The sequence below is a fragment of the Mycetomoellerius zeteki genome, unplaced genomic scaffold (assembly GCF_001594055.1).
Source record: "Mycetomoellerius zeteki isolate Tzet28-1 unplaced genomic scaffold, Tzet1.0 scaffold167, whole genome shotgun sequence".
Classification (NCBI taxonomy): domain Eukaryota; kingdom Metazoa; phylum Arthropoda; class Insecta; order Hymenoptera; family Formicidae; genus Mycetomoellerius; species Mycetomoellerius zeteki.
In genome coordinates, this window is record NW_017256623.1 from 210,693 (window position 1) to 233,287 (window position 22,595).

General features: G+C 37.1%; 3 protein-coding genes across 11 annotated transcripts in view; 1 reads left to right on the top strand and 2 right to left on the bottom strand.

The window, feature by feature from the left end:
• Nucleotides 1-518: 518 nt before the first annotated feature.
• On the bottom strand, nucleotides 519-5,290 carry Mau2 (Mau2 sister chromatid cohesion factor). 3 transcript variants are annotated; one of them, XM_018445854.1, is made up of 9 exons: nucleotides 5,050-5,290; nucleotides 4,150-4,338; nucleotides 3,275-3,553; nucleotides 2,928-3,177; nucleotides 2,151-2,398; nucleotides 1,716-1,921; nucleotides 1,318-1,520; nucleotides 1,028-1,243; nucleotides 519-646 (listed from the first exon to the last, which is right to left on the bottom strand). In XM_018445854.1, the coding sequence occupies exons 1-8, from the start codon at nucleotides 5,272-5,274 to the stop codon at nucleotides 1,047-1,049; spliced, it is 1,797 nt and encodes a 598-aa protein (XP_018301356.1). In that variant the 5' UTR covers nucleotides 5,275-5,290; the 3' UTR covers nucleotides 519-646; nucleotides 1,028-1,046. The 3 variants fall into 3 exon arrangements, with proteins under 3 accessions (XP_018301356.1, XP_018301355.1, XP_018301354.1); XM_018445853.1 differs by having other exon boundaries at nucleotides 519-885; XM_018445852.1 differs by having other exon boundaries at nucleotides 519-1,243.
• A 3,629-nt stretch (nucleotides 5,291-8,919) lies between these two features.
• On the top strand, nucleotides 8,920-13,764 carry LOC108721343 (uncharacterized). Its single transcript, XM_018445855.1, has 3 exons — nucleotides 8,920-9,219; nucleotides 10,962-11,079; nucleotides 13,162-13,764. The coding sequence occupies exons 1-3, from the start codon at nucleotides 9,049-9,051 to the stop codon at nucleotides 13,344-13,346; spliced, it is 474 nt and encodes a 157-aa protein (XP_018301357.1). The 5' UTR covers nucleotides 8,920-9,048; the 3' UTR covers nucleotides 13,347-13,764.
• Nucleotides 13,765-16,248: 2,484 nt separating this feature from the next.
• The window catches only part of simj (transcriptional repressor p66-beta simjang), a 13,298-nt gene continuing 6,951 nt past the window's right edge, over nucleotides 16,249-22,595 (bottom strand). Inside the window, exons 1-9 of one of the 7 annotated variants that reach the window (XM_018445827.1) lie at nucleotides 21,688-22,057; nucleotides 20,995-21,063; nucleotides 20,321-20,604; nucleotides 19,988-20,213; nucleotides 19,613-19,901; nucleotides 19,265-19,330; nucleotides 18,270-18,700; nucleotides 17,735-18,039; nucleotides 16,249-17,654 (exon numbers count right to left, since the gene is read on the bottom strand). In XM_018445827.1, the coding sequence (XP_018301329.1) occupies nucleotides 17,401-17,654; nucleotides 17,735-18,039; nucleotides 18,270-18,700; nucleotides 19,265-19,330; nucleotides 19,613-19,901; nucleotides 19,988-20,213; nucleotides 20,321-20,604; nucleotides 20,995-21,044 (1,905 nt within the window). In that variant the 5' untranslated portion in view covers nucleotides 21,045-21,063; nucleotides 21,688-22,057 and the 3' untranslated portion in view covers nucleotides 16,249-17,400. Of the gene's footprint in view, nucleotides 17,655-17,734; nucleotides 18,040-18,269; nucleotides 18,701-19,264; nucleotides 19,331-19,612; nucleotides 19,902-19,987; nucleotides 20,214-20,320; nucleotides 20,605-20,994; nucleotides 21,064-21,172; nucleotides 21,330-21,349; nucleotides 21,564-21,687; nucleotides 22,058-22,595 lie in introns of those variants that run through there. The other 6 variants (XM_018445825.1, XM_018445824.1, XM_018445828.1 and 3 more) reach the window with 6 other exon arrangements.

A 22,595-nucleotide genomic window follows, 5' to 3' on the forward strand; every position in this document is an offset into this window, starting at 1 on the left:
GTAAAGAATTTGTCTCTTTTTAACCGACTTGCAAAGTTTCATACCTATCATTTTTTTATTACATATACCACTTAATGAACATGTGTATCTGTTGCGCCACAGCCAAATTATTAATGTTTACTTTAGTCATAAAAAAATATTTAAAAAACTAGTAAATCATTTCGATAAATCATTGAATATACTGATAATGTATCGAACCAGATTGAAAGTTAGTTATTTCAATTTCATTATTCTTATTATAATCCACAGTATATATACAAAATTTTTAATATCTAAATTTTGATATTTGTTCCCCATCTTCTTTACTTACACAGTTATATTTTGAAGATCAATTGTTTTTCCAAACAAGCTTTTGTCATTGGAGAGATTGTATAATAATATTGCAATTACAAATTTAAATTAAAATATCTTAATATAAATAATTGGTTAAAAAAAAATTTCTGAAGCTATTTTTAATCCACTTAAGAAAAGTAAACTCAACAAAATTTTCCAACAAAAATAAAAATCTTTATTCTGAATTCCATCTATTTCCTATATATGCAATATAAACCTTGTTTAAACGCATTGTGCGTCAGAACGGTTCATACAATTCTAAAAAACGCATATAATATCTGTTCTGCATTATAATGATAAGTATCTAGATTTTCTGTCATAAAAAAACCGATTTAATGCAATAAACAAATAAACAAAATATCAATGATCTAAATATGTAGTCAGTCCCTGCCGTGTACAATTTCAATGATTCAAACAATATTGCAAACTGCTATTAAGCTCTCTGCTATTAACTAGTCATACTCTTATATATCTCACGTATTAAAAAAGTTTGGATATATCAAATATCCATTAATCTTATTTTTCGCCTTGTTTGGAATAAAATCCAATTTTCTGAAATGTTATTATAATTCTTTTAATATTTAAAATGAATGTGTGAGGCTAAACTCAATTTCATTTTACAACTCAATAGATAATTAGTACAAATATACATGGTTTCAGACAATGCTGAACAATTTAAGTAAAGTGGACACACCTAAATATATTTTACACCATTAGAGAATTGCTTGCGATGTAGATGGTGGTGGATTAGCTGGCAATGCAGGAACCGGGCCATCTATCCAATGAATGAGCGAGTGCTCACTTATTTGAGTACTCTGAAAATGGTCCTTCAAGAGGGTTTGAGAGAATGTACAATGCATTTGATACGCCTCGGCTTCATGAGTAGGGTCACCACAAAGCCTATATAAATCTGTAATATTTCAATTATACGGTTTACAGCTAATCAAAAAATTACTACTTACTTTTCAATGTATCTGCATATACCTTTTAAAATGGCAGTAGCCCACAGTTGTACATGTACATCAGGTATTTTAGAAGCTAATTGCATCGCAGGTGTGACCATATTCATTGATTCTCTACTATTTCCTAACGAAAGAAATATATGTCCCAAAAGCACAAGACTACAAGAAGTGAGTCTGTTCAAGTCTTCCGAATTTGCCATTTTTAAGGTTTCTCTAAGATATCGTCTGAAAATATTGGCACATTTATACATCGATATATTCAAATTGTTTCTATACTGAAATTTTTTAACGTCGCTAACTGAGAATCAAAGTATTATCTTTTTCTCTTCTTATTTTTCGGGAAATTAAACTTACAAGTTTCATTCCCATTTAGAATATTTATTAGGCCATGTGAAAACAAGTATTTAAAAAAAATCTTACTTTGCCTCATTGTATCTAGCACCAAAGAAAGCTTGAAGTCCTTGTACGTAATATGCAGCTGCCCTCAAAGAATGAGAATGCGATGGTAAAGATTCTGGATTTATCCTTTCTAATAATACCCCCAGCTCGGCTTCTTTCTTTGATCTAAGATATACTATCGCCAGGTTCAAATTTGCGAATGTCCAGAGTTCTCTCTCTTGTGACGTCTGAAAAAGGTAAAATAAATCTTTATTTTTAATGTCTGTTATTGTTAGAAATTCCTCATAGATTTAACATTATATTTGTATGTAAAATTCAGCTAAAAAGAAGATAAATGTTCGAAAAAGTGTACACAACTAATAGATTAGATATAATAACATGTATAAAAAATTTCTTAAATTATTTATTATAATTATATTTATTATAATTTATAATAAAACGATTTTATTTCCTTACTCTGAGTGCAGCAGTGAACTGAGCCTCTGCAGCTTCCATACAATTCATAGACATTGCGTATAAACCTAGTAATACATGTAGTTGTGGTCTATGACCTTGAAGTAACCTAGGCTGCCGTCTACAGAGTTGGCAAGCTTGAGAAATTTCCGTAAGAGCTACACTCTTGTTTCCCATTACAAGCCGGCACATGATTATATGCTCCAAGAGCATTAATTGAAACACAGACAAGATAGGTTTATTATCGATAACTGTAAAGAAAACAATAAAGACTTTGATTTTGCAAAATATCAATGAAAAATGTAAAAAAAATAGTGTATTATGCAGGATGACGCATAACTCCGTGAGAGAACGGTCGATTCAGACTTTCATCCTGTTTATTCGAGATTGATTGGAGAATTTGTGAATAAAGAAACAAGAGAATTGTAACTTTGAAAAACAATAAACTACTTTGAGCGCGAGCGTGGCATGACAGACAGCGCACTGGTTCTATCATGTCAGAGATCCCGGGTTCGATCCCAGTAGGAATCAAAATATTTACGCTCGTGTCTCCTCTCGGAAAAGGCCGGCAACCTCCCGAGAGTATCCTTGCCCACAGAAACACCTCTCAAAAAATCCGCTGTTCGGAACCGGCATTAAAACTGTAGGTCCCATATGCTCGTGATAATTGAATAATCAGCGTGCGCATCACAAGCATATGAGAGAGGTGTAACACATGCCAGAAGTCTAACATAAGAATAAACTACTTTAATTAATTAAAAAAATAATACGCATACTTACTTTTCAGTTTTTCAATTTGACTAAGCGCTTTGTCTGTATATTTCTGCGCTTTATCCATGTATCCGGCTTGCATAGAATGCATAACGGTTACTAAATAGACCAAGACGTATAGGTGGTCTTTCGGCATCCATATAAACATGTCTCCAATATTAGAGCCTGTGACTACCACATCATCTGTTGGCCAGCTAGGTGACATTATAGTCTGTATACTTTGTTGCAATGATTTCAAACAGGGTTTCACGCTCTTTACCTATTTTAATAGTATAAAAAGATAATGTTACCATTATAGAATGGCATATCCATACAATATTTTTTTTATAAATTATAATACTTATGATTATTCTCACCTGGCCAGCCATAAGATAATGACATACTTGAAGAACTAAAAAGTATACTTTCAGATATTCCTTTTGATACGAGTTGCCTTGCCAATTTTCTATATGATGGTTCGCTGAATTTAGAAGAGGATGAACCTCAGTGAACTTCTTATCTATTAATAATAGCATACATCGGCTTAAAAGAAAGAGAACTCTGGTATAACCAGCGTTACTTATGTGGGAATAATCAACGCCTACTGCAAGTAAGCTACTTGCTGCGACAAAGTCTTTCTCTGAGGCATGAATTTGCTGCAATCCACAAATCATCACACACACATATGAATACATTATTTCTTCAAAACATAAAGAATTAGTCAATAAATAAAAGAAGGGCAACGAGCTAATTATACTGTAAGATATTTAATAATCGTACATATACAAACGTTTCGACACCGATCGGGTCATTTTCAATGTAAAACAACAAAACATAGCGTCTAACTTACATCATTAAGACAATTTAAGAATTAGTGAGATGAGATCATCTTTAAGATATTTTAAATATGGACCGCATACTGGACATTATAATGTGACCGAAAATTTCCGATAATTTATGTAATAATGTTTCGTTGTTTTACATTGAAAATGACCCGATCGGTGTCGAAACGTTTGTATATGTACGTTATTAAATATCTTACAGTATAATTGGCTCGTTGCCCTTCTTTTATTTATTGATTTATTCTAATTGAGCCACATTAACGATTATTATTATAAAAAATTAGATACATTTGAGTGAAAAAAATACCATATTTGGTCATGGTAGTTCTTTGTGCCGACTAATATTTCTTGTGAATTTACATAATTTATATAATTAAGATACAATAAAAAATTAAGCTTGTTAAGCTTACCGCAAGCTGAAAGATAAGTCTGCAATGCCAGTAGACATTGTGCTGAGACAATTCTATTGCCTTCCTCAAAATTGGTTTACTCAAGTTTGGTTGCAGCTGCTGTTGTTGTTGCTCATACAGGTCCGCGACAATGCTGGCTGCTTCAAATTTCACATCGTCGAATGTATTTATATTCTGACTTAACCGCCACTAAAGAGAATAACCAAGGATCATTATAAATTTCATCAACACTCCGATCAGTATTAATTTGAATCATGATTAACATGACATTCAAAATTTACATCAGATTATGCAATTCGTGGTTCAAACGTTAGAAATTCGAAAATTAGCTCATTCATAAATTTATAAATAGAATGATTAGAAATATTTGTTTTTTGTTAGTTTATATCTATATAAATAAATAAATTTAAACACTCCATATGTGTTCTTTTTTCCTAACACGACACTCGTCCTACTTTCTACGAAGACAGCGTATCAAAAAATAACTTTGACTGCGCGCAACTGTGATTGCAAGACGTTCTTCGTGACATATGTTAATGTACCAAATTTCATCAGTTTATTATTGATAGTAACAAAAATGTAGCGAATTTCGTGCCTGAAAGGGTTACTCCTCTTCACCACAATATCTCTAAAACAGTTGAGATCGAGAATCTTTTCCGAAGCATGGATACTTTACTGATAAAGGCGAAATAAAAATCGGAGTTTCATCCCGAAATCAGAGTGACACTCGAAGAAGTTCGCTGCAGCTATTTGTTGCCATTACACGCGGAGAGGTTAGGACGAACAAAAACGCAGACGCGTGTAAATAGTGGGTGAGGGAGAGGGACGAGGTGAGGAAAAAAGGGACGATGAAGTTGCTCGATCTCGATGTGACAGATAAGAAAGAGGTAAAAGACTGACCGCTTGATCTAGATGGTATCGCGCCAAATCGATGTTTTTCGTGTGCGTAAGCAGGATGTTGCCGAGCTGAAGATGAGTGCGCGCCTCAACGCGTTGCGGCGGCTTGAAATGGAAAACCGCTTGTAAACACTGGATGCACGATTTGATGTTGGGCGGGTTTGACGTACGGAAATTCTCGGCCAGACCGAGCAACGACAAATACCAAGCGTCCTGAGAAGACGCCATTTTAACATTTCACAATACAAACCTTTGACTATATACCTCTGGACTGATAGTTACCCCCACTTTTCCTACCTTTTCCATAAGATAGAAAGAGAGGACCGTGTATCCAAGATCTCAGAGCCATCAGGTCCGGAAGTTGGCCAAATCAAGAACTAACTAGCTGCATTTTAAGTAAGAATCGGTACGAATAACTCCGAATAAAAAATTGAAGTGATCCAGAAGTACTGCTAAATAAAAAAATGGTTCGTTCTTGTTTTGCTAAATTATGTAATAATACCAGATACAAAGCTGTAGGAGTAATTAAATGTGATGCGGGAAAAATACAGATTTAAAATCAATTCGAAAAAGGTACCAAATTTAATAATAAAATAAAGTACATATTACAGTACAATAAAATATACATGAAAAGAAACACGGTAGGACAAATCTAAATAAAATATATCTGAAGAAAATAATATATATAATTATAAGCTAATATATATGTATACTTTTTATTGCCCTTTAAATAAAATTATTTTAGTCAGATCTTTTCTGATATATGTTAATTGAATATTTTATAATAGTTTAAATAAAATATATAACCTCAACACGCGTCCCGATTGTATCGATTTTTACTCGAAATGCAGCTAGTTAGTTGATTTGGCCAACTTCCGGATCTGATGGCTCTGAGATCTTGGATTCCAGTAATGGCTGCCGTTAGCAGTCCAGAGGTATATAGTCAAAGATACAAACGAAGCTAAACGTATTCTATTACAGCCTGCAACGGCCTACCACCAGTGGGCACTGCAGACAGCGGTCAAGTCGATGCTAAGGACAGATGTATGTGTTGAGTGAGACAGAACGAGAGAGTAATGTAAGAAATAATAAATGAAAGATATCACTATTATCGACATTTCTAATTTGGAATTTTAAAAGTCTATGCTATTATATCGACATCGATCAAATTCGGCCGTTTTCAGCTTAATCCTAAATTGCACTAAATATTCCTGAAATATTCATAAAAGATTCCTAAAATCCCCAAAAAATATTCCAAGAGTATTCCGGAATATTTTCCGAAATATTTATGGAATGTGTAGAAGCAACATTCAAATATCGGTAAAAATTCCATTTACATATCGTTACATATTCCGAAAATGTTCCATATATGTTCCGCAAAATTTTAATTTTTCCAGAAATTCCAGGTCTGATCGTCCCTGAATCAGCTTTTAAACAAAAAGTTTGTTTTTTTATTGCTACACTCTGGCAATAAGTTGAAGTGAAACAACCCAGTAAACGAGGATGGATTGAAACGGATTCACTTCTTCAGAAAAATGCATTCGCGAAATTACAGTTAGTAATCGTTAAGTGAATCCTTTTCATTCCAAATTCATTTATTCTTTTATAAAATTATATACAATCATCAGGCAGTTCTAAAATACGTTATCATGAATTGAAAAACATAATTGTAATTATTTAATTCATTTTTTTTTAGTACTTCTTAATTCAAAATTTTGAATAGGAAATGCAGTTTTTCAATACTTGAATTTGATTGGATAGAAAAACTGCGCTTCCTATTTAAAATTTTGAATTGAGAAGTACTAAACGAGTTAAATAATTACAGTTATATTTTTCAACGATAACGTATTTTAGAACTGCCTGATGATTGTATATTTTATAAAAGAATAAGAATATGTTCAGATTGAAAAGGATTCACTTAACGTTCGCGAATGAATTTTTTTGAAGAACTGAATCCTTTCAATCCATTCTCATTCATTGGGAAACGTATAGCCCGTATTCGTAGTCAGGCCTTATGTTTAAGGCTTTCTTAAATTTATCTTCAGATGCTCTACGAATTATTTCATTGGCCACTGAGCATCTAAAGATAAATTTAAGGAAGCCTCAAGTATAAGGTCTGACTATTGCCCGTATTCATAGTAAGACCTTATACTTAAGGCTTCCTTAAATTTATCTTTAGATGCTCAGTGGCCAATGAAATAATTCGTAGAGCATCTGAAGATAAATTTAAGAAAGCCTTAAACATAAGGCCTGACTATGAATACGGGCCTATGAATACGAACAATATTTGTTTCACTTCAACTTATTGCACTGTATGTACTAGTTCAGAAAGTGCAGCAATAAAAAACGGACCTAAAATTGCTTTGAACACATTTCACACTTTTATCTGGGAATCCAATTTTAGGGTTGATGGGTTTATGGTTTCTGCACGCAACGCGGGGCAACGTTTGCCGAGTGGCGGGAATTAGCGCAGAAGTCAATCATTATTGCTTTTTCAGAAAAGTGAGAATGATTGGCTACTGCGCTCATGGTGGATGATGGTGGAATGTTATAGATGGTTATAGATCTATAATTTCACCATGTACTCATAGGCGCCGACTACGGGGGGGCAGACCACTTTTTGCCCCCCCAATAATTTTATTGGAGGGACAATGGCTCCTCAATAATTTTTACCTTTTGGTTTTTTAACAAACGGTGTTTTAACAATTGCAAATAATTTCTGCGATCAAAACTGTGAGAAAACATCGGCCACGTGACATATATTATACATAACGTTTACGCGGCGAATTAAAAATGGTGATACTCGCATTGGCACGTTATCTGCTGTCGTAGGACGACCTAGGGTATCTTCCAACAAGAGATGGTGTAATGACACAGTGTGACACAGCGTATCATTACATTCTTGTTGTTCGCCAATGTTAAACAAGGATGAAATGATTATTGTGTCGTACTGACTGTGAGTCGCTTGTTGAGGCGTGTTTTGATTCCCATTAAAGTGCTCCTCGGATGTCATTTCATCCTTGTTTAACGTTTGTTAAACAACAAGATAACACCCACTCGGGGAGCACCCAGGTGGGAATCTGAACATGCCCCTGGAAGGAACCTCTAGTGTACCTGCACATACACGTACCAGAGAGAAACCTGAGAGAGGACATGAGTGCCTTTTTCCTGTAACCGCAAAATACCTTGTGCACTACAGTCTTCTGAAGAAGTGGATATCAACTACACAACATTATTCATTCTTTTTTTGCGATGCTCTTGATGGAAATAAATCGTTAAAATTTTCACTAATTTGATAGATTTTAGTTATTTCAGCGATTTATTTCTATCAGTAGCACCGCGAAAAAGTGAATATTGTTGTGTTCCCCCCTAATATTTCTTGGTACCCCCCCCCCCACACTTTTCCCACACCTCCCCCCATACCGCGCTAACTTCCGCCACGCGGCAAGTATTAATGCGTTCCGTCCAGTTCATGTTTCATGTTCATGTTGTATCTAACTAGCTTCCATGCAAATATGTCTGTTATTCATTGTTAAGCAATATTCAAATCAAATCTTCGGCAAAAGGTTAATATAAGACGTGATTGAATCAGTCGCCAAGCCTCTTGGTTCATAAAACTCATTTTATACATTTTTCTCTCGTATAAAGACATATTCAAAGGTTCATATAATCATCAGTAAATGATGCGTACAGAAAATCGCACAATTTATTATTTCATAAGAATGAATTAAGAAAATAATTATATACGGGATTATAAGCATATTCGCAATCCGCCTACATAACGCGATCGAATAAAGCGTTCTTATTTTCATGGACTGAACAAATTGCACGTACAGCAATGCTTTTCCACGCGTCGATGTAGGATATCCCCACCAGGTATTCAACAAGCACCGAGTTCCCGCCAGGTGATCACCAGTCGCCTGTTTCGAATCGCGCGGGATCGAACGCGCGAGAGCTCGTTGATTTCTATCTCTTTCTTTCTTTTTTTTTCCATTTCACGCGATGTCCCACGGCCGACGCGTGTTTGCGTTCCTCTTCGGTTTGTTGGCGTTCCTTCCGCCACGCGAAACTCACTGTGCCACGAACGTCACCGACATCGCGGAGCAGGTCCAGGCGGAGAACGCCCTGGCGAAACTGGTGAAGATGTTCTCCAAACCGGGCGCGTTCAAGCGGGTAAGCCGGGGAATGTCGAACGGTGTTCCGGTTCCTAAAGTTATCCCAAAATTATTATTATTATTTAAAATTAATATTATTAAATCATTAAATTATTATTTTTAGATTATTGTTATCTTTTTAATTATCCGAGATTGTCCTGTGCTAACTCTCACTTAAAAATATCCTAATCTTTCAACGAAATCTTTAGCTTTAAAATCTTGAGCATTAAGAACCTTGTAACAAAATCATTGTGAGCCAAAATGCATATATCTGTCAGTTTCGGCAAAGTTCGATTCAGCTGGAATTTTATAAGATAGAATCACGAGCGCCATTTGTGTCGCGCGAGAATCGAAAATGGAAAAATCGGTACCTTGATGAAAAGGCCGTCCGGTTTTTGCGGATCCCTCCCGCAAGTCGGATTTATAATTCCGAACAAATCGTCTCGCTCGTGATGCAACCGTCGCACGAGAAATAAACGCGCGCGGCATACGAGGAGAAATAATCACCGGTGTGTCCTATTAATGTCCAGTTCCACAACTCACGGTTAACTCTCAACCGAGATTGAACTTGTTTCTCATCTCTTTCCAATTCTAAAATTGGAACGAGACAATGAATAAGTTGAACCTCGGTTAAGAGTTAACCGTGAGTTGCGGAACTGAGCCTACGTGATCGTTTGTAATAACAAACGTTCCAATGTAGATTAACTTAAATCTCGGTTCAACTTACGCTTCATCTTTTTCTAATTCTAATGCCCGTTTCTACCAATGTAGTTTAATTTTAATCTTGGTTCAACTAATTCTTGATCTTTTTCTAGTTCTAAGAATTAGAAAAAGATGAAAAAGAAATTGAACAGACAATGAGATTAAAGTTATGGGCTTTCCACAATAAGCCATTACCTAAGTTTTAAGTCTTAGGCCCAGTTCCACAACTCACAGTTAACTCTTAACCGAGGTTCAACTTATTCATTGTCTCTTTCCAATTCTAGAATTGGAAAAAATGAGAAACAAGTTGAACTTCGGTTAAGAGTTAACCGTGAGTTGTGGAACTGGGCCTTAAGCCATAAGAATTATTGACCAATCAGACGATATTCTTCTCACATTCGACTGTGTCGAAATTGGTCAATTTCTTACGTTTTAAGACTTAAAGCTTGGATCTTATTGTAGAAAGTCCATTAATCTATATTGATAGAAAAGAACTTTAGAATTTCCAAGAAAAAAATTCTGAAATTAGTTAATCTTTATTGGTGGAAGTAAGCATTAGATGGGCTTAGATTCATGCTCACAATAGTCGTAAACATATTATTTGACCTCATTTAATTATTCTGGTAAACAACAAAGATAAAATGATTTCTATAACGTTAATTACGAGCATGAATCGGGCAGCCTTAAAAATGCATAGGGTGTTTTTCGGTAAGCGGCATAAATTCGAGATTTAAAAAAATTTTTCGATTTTAACTCATTTTTTAATCTCAATTTTTAAATTTTAATCGCTAATTAATTGTAGATTTTTTACGAGAGTGAGTCAAAACGATTTTCAAATTGCGAGCGTTCAAAAACGGACTTTCTCGAGGTAGAACTTTCTATCAACGATTGCGAACGCACACACAACGCGATAAAGATTTTTTTTTTAATTCAGTACGTTTACGAGTTAATTGATGATTAACATTTGCCATCGAAATGAGAATTTCATAACAGCGGCGGATGTTCGCGATATATGGAATTCTACGCTCAGGTAGCGATATAATGACGAAATATTTTTAGATCGACGCGATACTTGGTGAGAATACTATCGAGGCATCGTTCACGAGCTGTCCCATGGGCGAAGAGGGCTTGGAGTGTCGAAGGGCGGAGGCTCGACGATCGGTTGACTGTCCTCGAGGTAAATCCTCGTAACCGTCGCGGCAACGTAACGCGAGCGTACATCTGATCGCAATTGCAATCCGCGCACGATACCGTTAGCGAGCTTCCTCGCTATTACGAAAAGAAAAAAAAACATCGCTATTTGCTGTTTAACAATAGAGATTCTGACCTTGACAATAGCCGCTCCCAGATGACTATGTTCGCCGACGCAGCGTTAATGTCGCGCAACGCCTCTCCTCGCAATCCTCACATCCCGGTAGCTGCGCAAAAATAACTGCGATATTATCATAAGATATTAGAGCGTTATTTAATTACTAATATTGGCTCAAGCAGACTCGAGTGAAGCGACGGAATTAAATTCATGCGTTTCAAGATTAAAATTTATCTTCAGATTTGAACTTAATTATCCAGTCAGAAATGATTAATCGAATCGATGTTGATTCGATAATCATTTCTGACTGGGTTAGCCATTTCTGATAACTAAAATGATATGATCATCATAGAAAAAAGAACGCCGTAACCGTTTTTAGGTCTGCATCACGCATCGCACCTTTCTCTATATAATAAGTTCAAATGAGAACAATTTAGTTCATGGCAGTCACTATGTGCTCGCGAGATTTCAAGCAACGTCGGAAGATGATACCAAAACGTTGTTTGAGATGCTTGAGATTTCAACGAATATTCAAACGCCAGATTCTCATAGAACATGCAACGGTTGCTGCGTTTTGTCATCAGTGTTTGAGAAAGTCTAATTGCTATAACTAGGTGACAGTGACACACGTTACATGCAAGCGCTTTCAAATTAATTATACGTATGTACATACCTTAGAGTGCACGGGAAATATGGCAGCGATTCTCAAGGTTCGAATATTGCATGGGCGAAAAATTAAAACATTTGCGATCAAAATATTTCCGAATATACCAAGAAAACTATGCTAGTTTCAGTTATTGAACGGAATTTAATATCGTTTGTAATTTTCCTCTTTTATACGTTTTTGAACAGACAAATATTAATGTGGTGAACGTATAAGATTCACAAGATATAAATTTGTTGACTCATTCGATATTATACACTAATATACACATATCAATAATTACTATTTACTTATTAAAGATTATACAAGTGTTACACTGGATGTAATCGAATTTCACTTGACGTCGAGTAATGCAGTTCTTAAAATAATACAAACAAATGCGTCACCTTTTTCATATAATTCCAGGCGAAAAATTAAATTCTATTCTTAATTCATAATAATCGCGCGATTGAGAAACATGTCGCAAATGTCATTGCTGCGAATGTGTCCTGATTATTTACAACCAGTTTTTGAGTAAAAAATATATGCGTGTGATATGTGACATGAGAAAATATTTAACTCGTAAATTTTTTTCATTTCATTCTATACATTCTTCGCAGTAATCCTGACTGCTTCGTGTGACTATATATTATATACTTTGCTTTTATATCACAGGTTTGTAAATATGTACGAGTAAGACGATATGAAATATACAACGGATAAGAGAAAGTAATACAGTAAAAGCATTGAAATCATTCGTGAATAAATCATTCGTATGTCATTTTTTAATTTCATAACTTGGTGCAAAACAGGTTTTGAATTTAAATGTTTAAAAAAATATAAGAAAATGTTAATATACATACAACATGAACTGTTTGTAAAGTATCAAATTAAATATAAGTTAATTTCTGTACTTCGAATAAATATAAGTTAATTATATCTCTTATATAATTATATCATTAATTATAACGCTTCAAGTATCATCAATATATAAGTATTTATTAATTAAAAATTCTTTATATAAATAGGATTTTTAAAATATTCTTGATAAAAGAGAACGGCAATCCGGAACACATTGCTTTGCAACCAGATTTTATTATTATGGAGAACGCCGGTAACGCAAAACATAATCAAATATAGTTATTTGTACGTTCATCTTCGCTGAAATGCGGAAGCTGCTTATCGCGAGTTTGAATAGTTGAAGATAAAAGATATCGGCGCAAGTGAAATCGAGGAAGTGCGGTTTGCAGGAAATTTTAAAAGGAAATCGTTAAATCATAAATATTAAACGGCATCTTGAATTGCAGGTGACTGTTTCTGTTACGATTGCGCCGCTGCCGGACCCGATTTGTGGGCCTCCTGTTGCCGTGAAAGCTTGAGATGCTGCTCTCATCTCGCAGCGGCTTGCAGGACATGCGATCATCCGACATTGTATCCTTTCTGCGCGAAACACTTCAAGAAATGCATGACCCAGTATGACGAGAAGAATTAGGGACAAGATCTCTTCGAAGATGTTTCAACTGTGATAGTTGGCTTACAATGAGGATTATGTGACAGAAATATTTGATTCGTCCTCTTCGTTATCAAATTGTTTATATAGACGCTCTGACTAAATGATCAGAGATATTTACTTCGTATTACAAGTTGCATAACTGAAGTTTTACACTGTGCCTCTAAATATAGCATTTATCCTCGAAGTCGTTAAACTGGTCCATTGACCTGATTGCTTCTGGGCCCAACTTTATTCGAACAAAGATTTTTAGTTCCGTAACTGATTGTAGGTACCTGAATCTTGGTATCATTTAAATGACGAATCTACAATCAGACATTTATATTACTTGTGGAATGATATTACATAATATACAATTATATTATTTAAACAGACACAAAAATTATTTCGGTTTTTTCAATTTACACACATGAGCTGAAATTTGTTGTAATAAAAAATTTGTAAAATATATAGTTAATATATATTATGAAGAACGTTTTTTTACGATTTATACTTATCCAGTAATATAATATATTTAATTCTTATTTTTTACCTTAATCTGGCTATTAATTATATATTCTACAGAGCATCTTTTGAAAAAAATCTAATTTTTACAAAATTGAAAAAATGTTGGGTTTTTTCAATCGGTTTATGGATTTACAGGTCGAGATTTTGGTATATAAATCAATAAATTCATACGTTCATAAATTTGCGAATACATAGGTTCATATACCACCAGCATTTTATTGTTTTATCCTTGGCAAGACATCGAATAATTAGGAAATTACTAAAACAGAACACACATAATCTTGGATTCGCCGATATAAACATAGAATAATTACAAATACGAACGAAAATCTCGCAGATGCGTTAAACCCAAAAAAAGAAACGAAAATATTACAAAAGATAAATAAATATCACCTTTTAATACAATCATTGGTAAGCTTTATTCATACAGTTTCCAGAGTATTCGGTAATCTTTATTTATCTACTAATTCTATAAATTGTGGGGACAACGCTTTTCATTCGGACAGATGTTCCAAGATCGGTATACGAATTTCGCAATTTTTTCCTTGACAAATAAAAAATGTGCGCACATCACACAGTCTTCAACGGCTCAATATTCATAGTCATGAAATGTTTGCGTCCCCGACCGGACCCGTATTTTCTTTTTTTTCCATTTTGCGATTGCCTTAGAATTCTAGCTCTAAATATTCGCCATCCCTCGTTTCTGTCGTGTAGCGAAAAGAGAGTTCCCTTTTTTTTAGGATATAAAATTCTCTCGCACTTTGAAAGGTGTTTAATTGCTAACAGCACCACACAGAGATTAAAGAGAGACAAGACTAGAAAAGAAAAATAGAAGGAAACGTATTCTTTTTGTTTGTGAGAAACGAGACGCGGTCTGATTACTGAATGCGATTAATCTATTTGCGAATAATGATGATAATGATAATGACAGTAATGATAATGATGATAATAATTTGCTTTTTACCGAATCGGCATAAATTTTCCAAGAGTCATACATCAGGCACATCTTCGCGCCAATTTCATAAAAAATGTAAGATAAATATTCTCTATTATTATCGGTTTACATCGGAAAATAAATTTAATTTAAATTCCTATATTGATTTTTTCATTCGTTAGGTAAGATATCGCAAGCGATTGCGGAATTAATAAGCTTATTTCCAAGTAGTTTTAAATAAACTCTCATGAAAAGTTTATCAAAATTTCTCCTTTATCGCTTTCAATTTCTTAAACTAATCATGATGAATCAATCAATAACTTATTAATTAACTGGACAATTTAATTAATAAACACTAAAAGACATATATATATAATGCATTTTTATGATAAATTATATGCTTCATTTTAATTTCAATTACTATTTATTTAAAGAGCAATTTTTTAAAATAAACAACTTGGAAATAATCTTCAATTATCAAAATTATATAAAATATTGCTCGATTTTCTCGGGGAAGTACGTTCAAGCTTTTAAGAATCTCTCCTCCTTCACGTTGTCATTCTATTTCGCTCTCGGATCTCATCTTAGAATAACGACGACAACGACGACGACGACGGTAGTGCCCCGATGACGGTAATTAGTTGACGACATATTATTACGTTTTTTCTTACACAAAAAACACAGATCTTGATCTATTATGCGATCGTAGACTTATTATGGTGTACATGTATATCAAGTACGAGTTCAAAATCTATCACGTAGTACAAAGAGAGATGATTATGCGCTATTTTAGTTTATTAAGTTGTATCATATACCGAGAAATATCAAGACTATAGTACTATATATTTAATTGATTCGGAAATGTATGAGACCAAGATCGGTTAGCCCAGAATTAATTAAATCAGACTATTAGTGGAGGAGGAACGGGGTGGGGAAGGACTGGTAATATTGGGGACAAGTGCCGGATACTTTTTAACTCGTTCAAGTGCAGACTCTCGTAGAGGATGTCGTAAAAATCCGGCGGTCGCCGTGTTGTAACAATTCGCAAAAATCTCGATTACGTATCTCCTCTAGTAAGTTTCTTTAAATACTTTTACATTGAATGTGACATGAAAATTATAATCGCGCTGCGTTAATTCGAGTCCCGATTACCATTGCAGATTCGTCTGAGTCTCGTTTTTAACGTACAAGAACAGTCCCAGTTAAGTCGTGTATACATCGCCCGAGTGCATATTCTGCGAGCCCGACTTAAATATACGACTTAACGTCGCACAAGAAAATCATATTTGTGCGCGAATAACACACGTGTCGCTCTTCGTTAGAAACTCGCTGATGCATACTTCGTATCGAGAGAGAAAAAGATTGCTATACATCTCACATGTGCTGGCTTATCATCACACTCATACGCGCTTTCTTACAAAGGTCATTTTTTTTTCTTTCTTCCTCGTATGTAACTACTGCTCTATCTTGCGTTAAACTTGCCTTAAAAATACAGTTCGGAGAAAATGAGATATACACATAGTACAGGTACTGCCGATGATTGCAAAACTTGGCAAATCAGCGGCAAAAATCGTATTAACTATCTAAGGGCCTAAAAAGATCCTTTCCATCATCATTCGTTACCTCGTCTTACATTCGTGCCTTTCCTTCCGCGATTATCCCTATTATTGTTAATAATCCGATTTTTGCAGTCATTTTACACTTAATATTGATTTATTTAGTGCCTTGTGTAAATGTCTATTTGGTTCTTTATATTATATTGTATAACAGAGTTGTCTAACTTGTGACTTTATCATGCGCGCGAGCGAGCACTTTTATTCTGCTTTTTATTATGCTAAATATTTCTTATGAACCAAGAGAAAGACAAAGAGAAAAAATACATTATCTTGCAAATCTCGGTAATATCTAACTTCGCTAATAAAATTCATTGTATGTAACAAAAAGAGATAGGATATATGTACGATACAATGAAAGAACAAAATAGTAGTATAATAAAAGCAAAGTGATCGCTCACTCGCGCTCAGTTAGGCAACTCGGTGTTCACAATTTAAGCAATTGCATTCAATGTTATAATATGCTTGTCGATACGCTTAAATTAATTATTATGTTTATATATCAATTGTTCAGTGGATAACGTTAACAAAATGATAACGCATATGTGTACGAGGAAAGATCAGGAAAAAGGAAATGAACAACATTTCCAATTCGGGAGAGTTTAGTTGGTCTCCACTAAACAATGAATTAATTACGACGCGATTCTGTATCCCAACTCATACGTACGTTGAGTGTATATTTCAGTGACGGAAATAAAACCTTTACCCCTTAGATAACAATAAAGTCATAAACGTACACGTCAATTGACATATTCACAACGATTATTCTTTATACAATACTAACGAATGTCATTCTTCCGATGTACTTCAAGTTGAGCTTCACCTTAACTGAGACACTAATGTTGGCATAATGTAATTCAGACGTACAGAATTACGACTGCACACTTTACTAGATTCTCCCTAGCTTCTCCGTTTCTTTCGTTATACACGTTTTCACTGTTTATTCGCATTTACTGCTACATCATCCTTTAAATGCGTCCGGTTACGTTTTCCAATTATGTGGATGGGCTCTCGGTGGTGCTTGATTGCCTTGCGCTTGAGACGCCTGTGACGGAATCATGTCGAGCAGATATTGACGTTGAAGATCCGCCGCTTGTCGTTGTAACTCCACGAGGCCTTTGCCACCAGCAGCCATTGCCAATTGGTAGGGATACAGTATCGAGGTAAAATGCGGCATCATGTGAGCAGGAAGAGGTTGATGCGGTGGTATACCCGGTACTGGATTCTTAGCCAATTCTGGAACAATAATGACGAAGAACGATAAATTAGTTGTATTAGTTTTCGCTCAAGATTTTCTCGAGGATACTTCTGCTCACCTCTGAGCAATTGTTGCTGCAAGGCTGCCGCAGCAGCTGCATGATGCGGGCTAAACTTCCCACTCTCGGCCAGTTTCACCAAGGGATGCTCTTGCAGTTTCGGCGCGGGAGGCGTCGGCGTCAACGTAGGTGCCGGCGGCACCTGCGGCGGAGGTGCAGGTGGTGTAGCAACTCTTCTTGTAGGAGTGGCTGCCTTAGGAACTGGTTTCGGAGCTGGAGGATCAGGACTCGGACACGCAGCTTGCGCTAGCCTTTGCTCTATCTCCTGCTCTTGTTGTAGCGCTTTTACGAAAGCAGTTTTTAATCTGTAACCCCGTATAAAATCCATTAGACACGAAAAGAACATTATTTCATCTTTTATTTTACAGAAATATACAAAATTTTCAATTATTCGTTTATTTAAACAAATATTATATATGTATGTAATAAATAATATATACATACGTTAGATCTTCTATAAGCAATAGTTAATTAACAAAAGATTTTACTATTATTCCTACATTATTAATACTTTAATATGAACATAAAAACCTACCGATTAGTATGCTCTGCTTTCAACGCTTTCTTCACATTAGTTGTCACACAATGCTCACATATGACTCTAGGATCGCGACCCGCTGATGGACGTTGGAAAGTCGCATGCTGCCCCCTAGGACTGTCCTTTTTACCACCAGGCATAGGTTTTTCCCATTTCCATACGGGTGTGAAGTCTGTTTTGCATTGTGAGCACTCGAATGGTTCAGGAGGTGGCGGTATTGCCGGTTCTTTCGTTATAAAATCGACCACGTGTTCTAAACCAACCAGATATATGAATTCCGTATTGGAGGGATTCGGCACAAAGTGCATTTCTGGCGGTGGTGGTTTTGGCGGTGGTATTTGTAATAACGTTTTCTCGAGCTGCTTCCTTAGGGCCATTTTGGCAGCTGCTTGACGTTGAGCAGGTGTCTCGTCCCGCGTTGTTCTGTCCTACATTATTGAAAATATAAAATAAATATAATTTGATGTAATAAATTATACTGTATATAGTTAAACTCCCAACACAAAAGACAAACGTCTTAAATAAATAAGAAAAATATAAACATATAAAATAAAAATTAAAGTAATGTAGAAAACTCATTTTGATCTGTGTATTTGTGTTGCACATTACATGTATATATACATATAAAAATATAAATTCAATAGCTGCATGCAAATTAATTTATTTAATATTAATTAACTTATTTGACTGTAATATATTGTTTATGCAATAGTTTCTTCTTCTTCATATATAGTAATAAACTTACATTAAAAAAATAGACGTATAGTGAAAGTTTAGCAATGCTGCATGTTACACCTTATTACGCATTAATGAAGACTTGAAAAAATACTTTGCTATATATATAGTGTCACTAACAAAATAAAGAATCGTTAGAAACAAGAAGCACAGAAAATAAAGCTTAATTAAAATATAATCAATGTGGAGAAAAAAAACAGATTAATAGCCTTTAGAGACAGAAAAGACATTATATATTGATCGACGAATGAATATACCTGTTCCGAATTCACAGGTGTGCTTAAGGATGCGGTGGTTTTATTTTCTTGCGATCCAGCAAGCAGCTTTGTATTTAGAAAAACACAATAATTACATACGTTGTTCACAATTAAAGAATTATTTAACACTTTCACGGCCGGGTCAACATTCGCGCAACGATCGCTCGAATTGTATTGTATTGTGCGATCACGAGTAATGTATTAGCAGTGAAAGTGTTAGTTCTTAAAATTATTCAGCAAAGGAGCTTTCAGCGGTCTTACTGATTTATTCTTAGAGTTCAAGTAAAATTACAACTTGAACACTATATATAAAGCTTATAAGAAAAATAGTAAAATGTGATATTATACCTTACTTACTTGATGCGCTGGGGCCGGTGTTGGATCCTTTGTAGACCTCTCCGTTCTGTCCGTTGGCGCATGATAACTTGAGACACTTGCCGCCGCTACACTGGGTGGTCTTCCTCTAGGATGAGGTGGTTGTGGTATCACCATGTTTGGAGGCATCCCGCCTGTACTTGGAATGGCATTTCGACCAGCGTTAGGAGGCAGTACCATGCCAGGTGGTGGAGCATGTAAACTACTACTTCTGCTCGGTGCAGGCTGACCCTTAAGTAAAGGCGGAGGTGCTTTCCCAGCCCTGTGATGAAGAAAGAGACTTATTTCGACTTGACGTAACAATGTCAAAGTTATATTTTGAAAAAAGATAATATTACAAAGTCTTACCTATGAGGCACCTGCTGCGCCGTTACTGGCGGTGGTAATTTGTTGAGCACTTTAGGTGCTGTCGCGATATTCTCTTTCAGTTGCTGAGACTGACGCAATTTCTTCAAAAGTACTAGTTTCATTTCCTCGGATTTGAGCTCTTCTCTATATTTTCTGAGCAGTCTTTCGCGTTCAGCCAACTCATCGGATGACAGTTCCTTGATTGGCACCAACGGAGGCATATCACCTGTTTAAGCATTCAGCATAAATAAAATCCGATGTAATACTGAGATAAAAATTCATAAATTATTCTCTATTTTTTCAACAATAAATAAAGAATAGAATAATAACAACCTTCATCGCTGTCCGAAGCATTTCCATTTAGATATCCATTCATCCTAGGCTCATCAGGACTCTCGGCGTAACTCCTTTCGATTCTAGGTCTAAGATTACGACGTGGCTTACGTTCGTCCCCATGTGACCGTTTAGGAGCCAAGATACCACGGGCTGCGTTCTGTATATTACGTGCCTCCGGCATACTGTTCTCCAAATTGGAGCCAGAGGAATAGTGAACCCCCAAGTCCAACGGGATGTCACCAGAATTAACAGAAAGGGACGGGGAATTACGCCTACCACTGCTGCTGAAAGAACAGTATTACAGGAATTAGGGAATCTGTCGCATAAATATTTGTTATCGTGCAGAATAAATAAGACTTGAAAGTTTTGCTGTTTTAAATATATTCAAGAATATGTCAAGCTAAAAGGTAACAACAACCTACTTCTTCGTCACACCGTGATAAGAACTTAGTACTGATAAGAAATTCCTGCCTGGATAAAAAGGTGGCATTATCATAAATTATCATAGTATATAATTGTCCCCCATTTTAACATTTAAAATTGTAAAATTTAAAGCGACATCGCCGTAAAAAAACAGGCGTAAGTTGTCGTTACTCCTCTTTTATTTCCTATTTAATTAGAAGAAGTACAATACAACGAGAACCGTTCTCCCTTAACAGACGGTACTTCACCTGATGCTCAGATCCACCACCGAATCTCCGTCCACATCCATGGCCTCCATTCTTTCGACCGTGGTCACTCTGTAATCACAAATACACGCGTGTAAAGTCGATCAACACGGAGACATTTTATTCCCGCGAGAAGGGGGGAGGGAGGAGAAAGGGGAGAAAGGAAAGAATATCGTGTTACGGCGTTTGAAAACGCGCGCTGCGAAGAGGCAACCACGACACGTTAATCTCGCGCGTGCAGCAAAGGGAAGCCGCGCGTGGAACAAATCGGACTACGGTACGCGGGGACACGCACGCATGTACACGCACAGGCGCGCTGCTACTCGCTCCGCTCGCGTTGGTCATACAACTGGGTTACCGAATCTCTCCTGCGCGCATTCTCGGTACGCCCCGCCGTCCCCGCGGCACACGACGCGCCCCGATGGATCCCCGAAAATCCTCCGGCGCGATTACGCCGCGTGACGCGAAGAGTATCGCGGACGCCACACGCGCGGACGGCGAGCGGCCAGCGGCCAGCGGCACGGCGACGACGACCAAGATATCCCGTACTCGCGACGCGCGAAACCGAGAAACATCCGTGACCGGGAGACGACGCCACCAGCGTGAAGGCACGAAGAGAGGGAAGCGGGGGGAAGGGAGACACAGTGAGAAAGAGACAGGGGGGAGAGGAGAACGGGGCGGGTGATCGGCCAATACCTGCGGAAGTAACTGTCCTAACCTAACTTCCACGGGAGTTTAAAGAGAATCGGTAGAACGCACTGCATCGGTGGAGCGAGTTTCCAGAGAATGAGGACGCACGCGACCGCTTCTCCGTGACGAGGACAACGTCAACGTCAACGTCAACGTCGTCGTCGTCGTTGCTGGTGAACGACACAGGGCCACGTCGGTATCCACCGGCGTATCACTCGCGCAGGGTCGCGCGCTCCTTTTTTTTTTTTTTTTTTCCTGGCAAAGTGCACGCACATAGACACTCTCGCTCTCCGCCGCTCTTTCTCTGGCTCTTCGCAATTGAAGAATTAAATTTGATGCCTCGGAAGTGGCGTCTCCGACACAATGGCAGCTAAGCGTAGCGGTACAAGACCCGTGGAGTAGGTAGGTCGGTCGAGGGGAAGACGGCGGCGGCGGGGAGGGAGGGGGAGGGCAAGCGCGCGCGGGAGAGGGGCGGGGGAGGGGGGGAGCGGCGCGGCGCGCGCGGGGAGAGGAACGGTCGCACATTAATTATTTCTCCTCTCACCCCTACTACGACCGCGGCACGCTAGCCGCTCACCCACACGCGGCCGCGTATCGGGAACGGGCTAGAAACTAATTTCTCTCTTTCTCTCCATCTTCATTTCCCTCGCTCGCGCACGCATGCATGCACACGTTACACGCACACATGCCTCTCTCTCTCTCTCTCTCTCTCTCTCTACTCTTTTCTACGTATGTATCGGCGGTCCATCGCTCCTCCCCCGTCCAGCGCTCTCGCATTCTCCCTTTCGCACCCCTTGCGGGTTTTCCCGAATTTCGTCTCTCCGTACGTGTCTCCCGCCCCCACCGTCGCCCTCCCGGTCGCTCGCGCGCCCTTATGCCCTACGGGAAATCGATTTTTCGACGGCAGGGTCCCC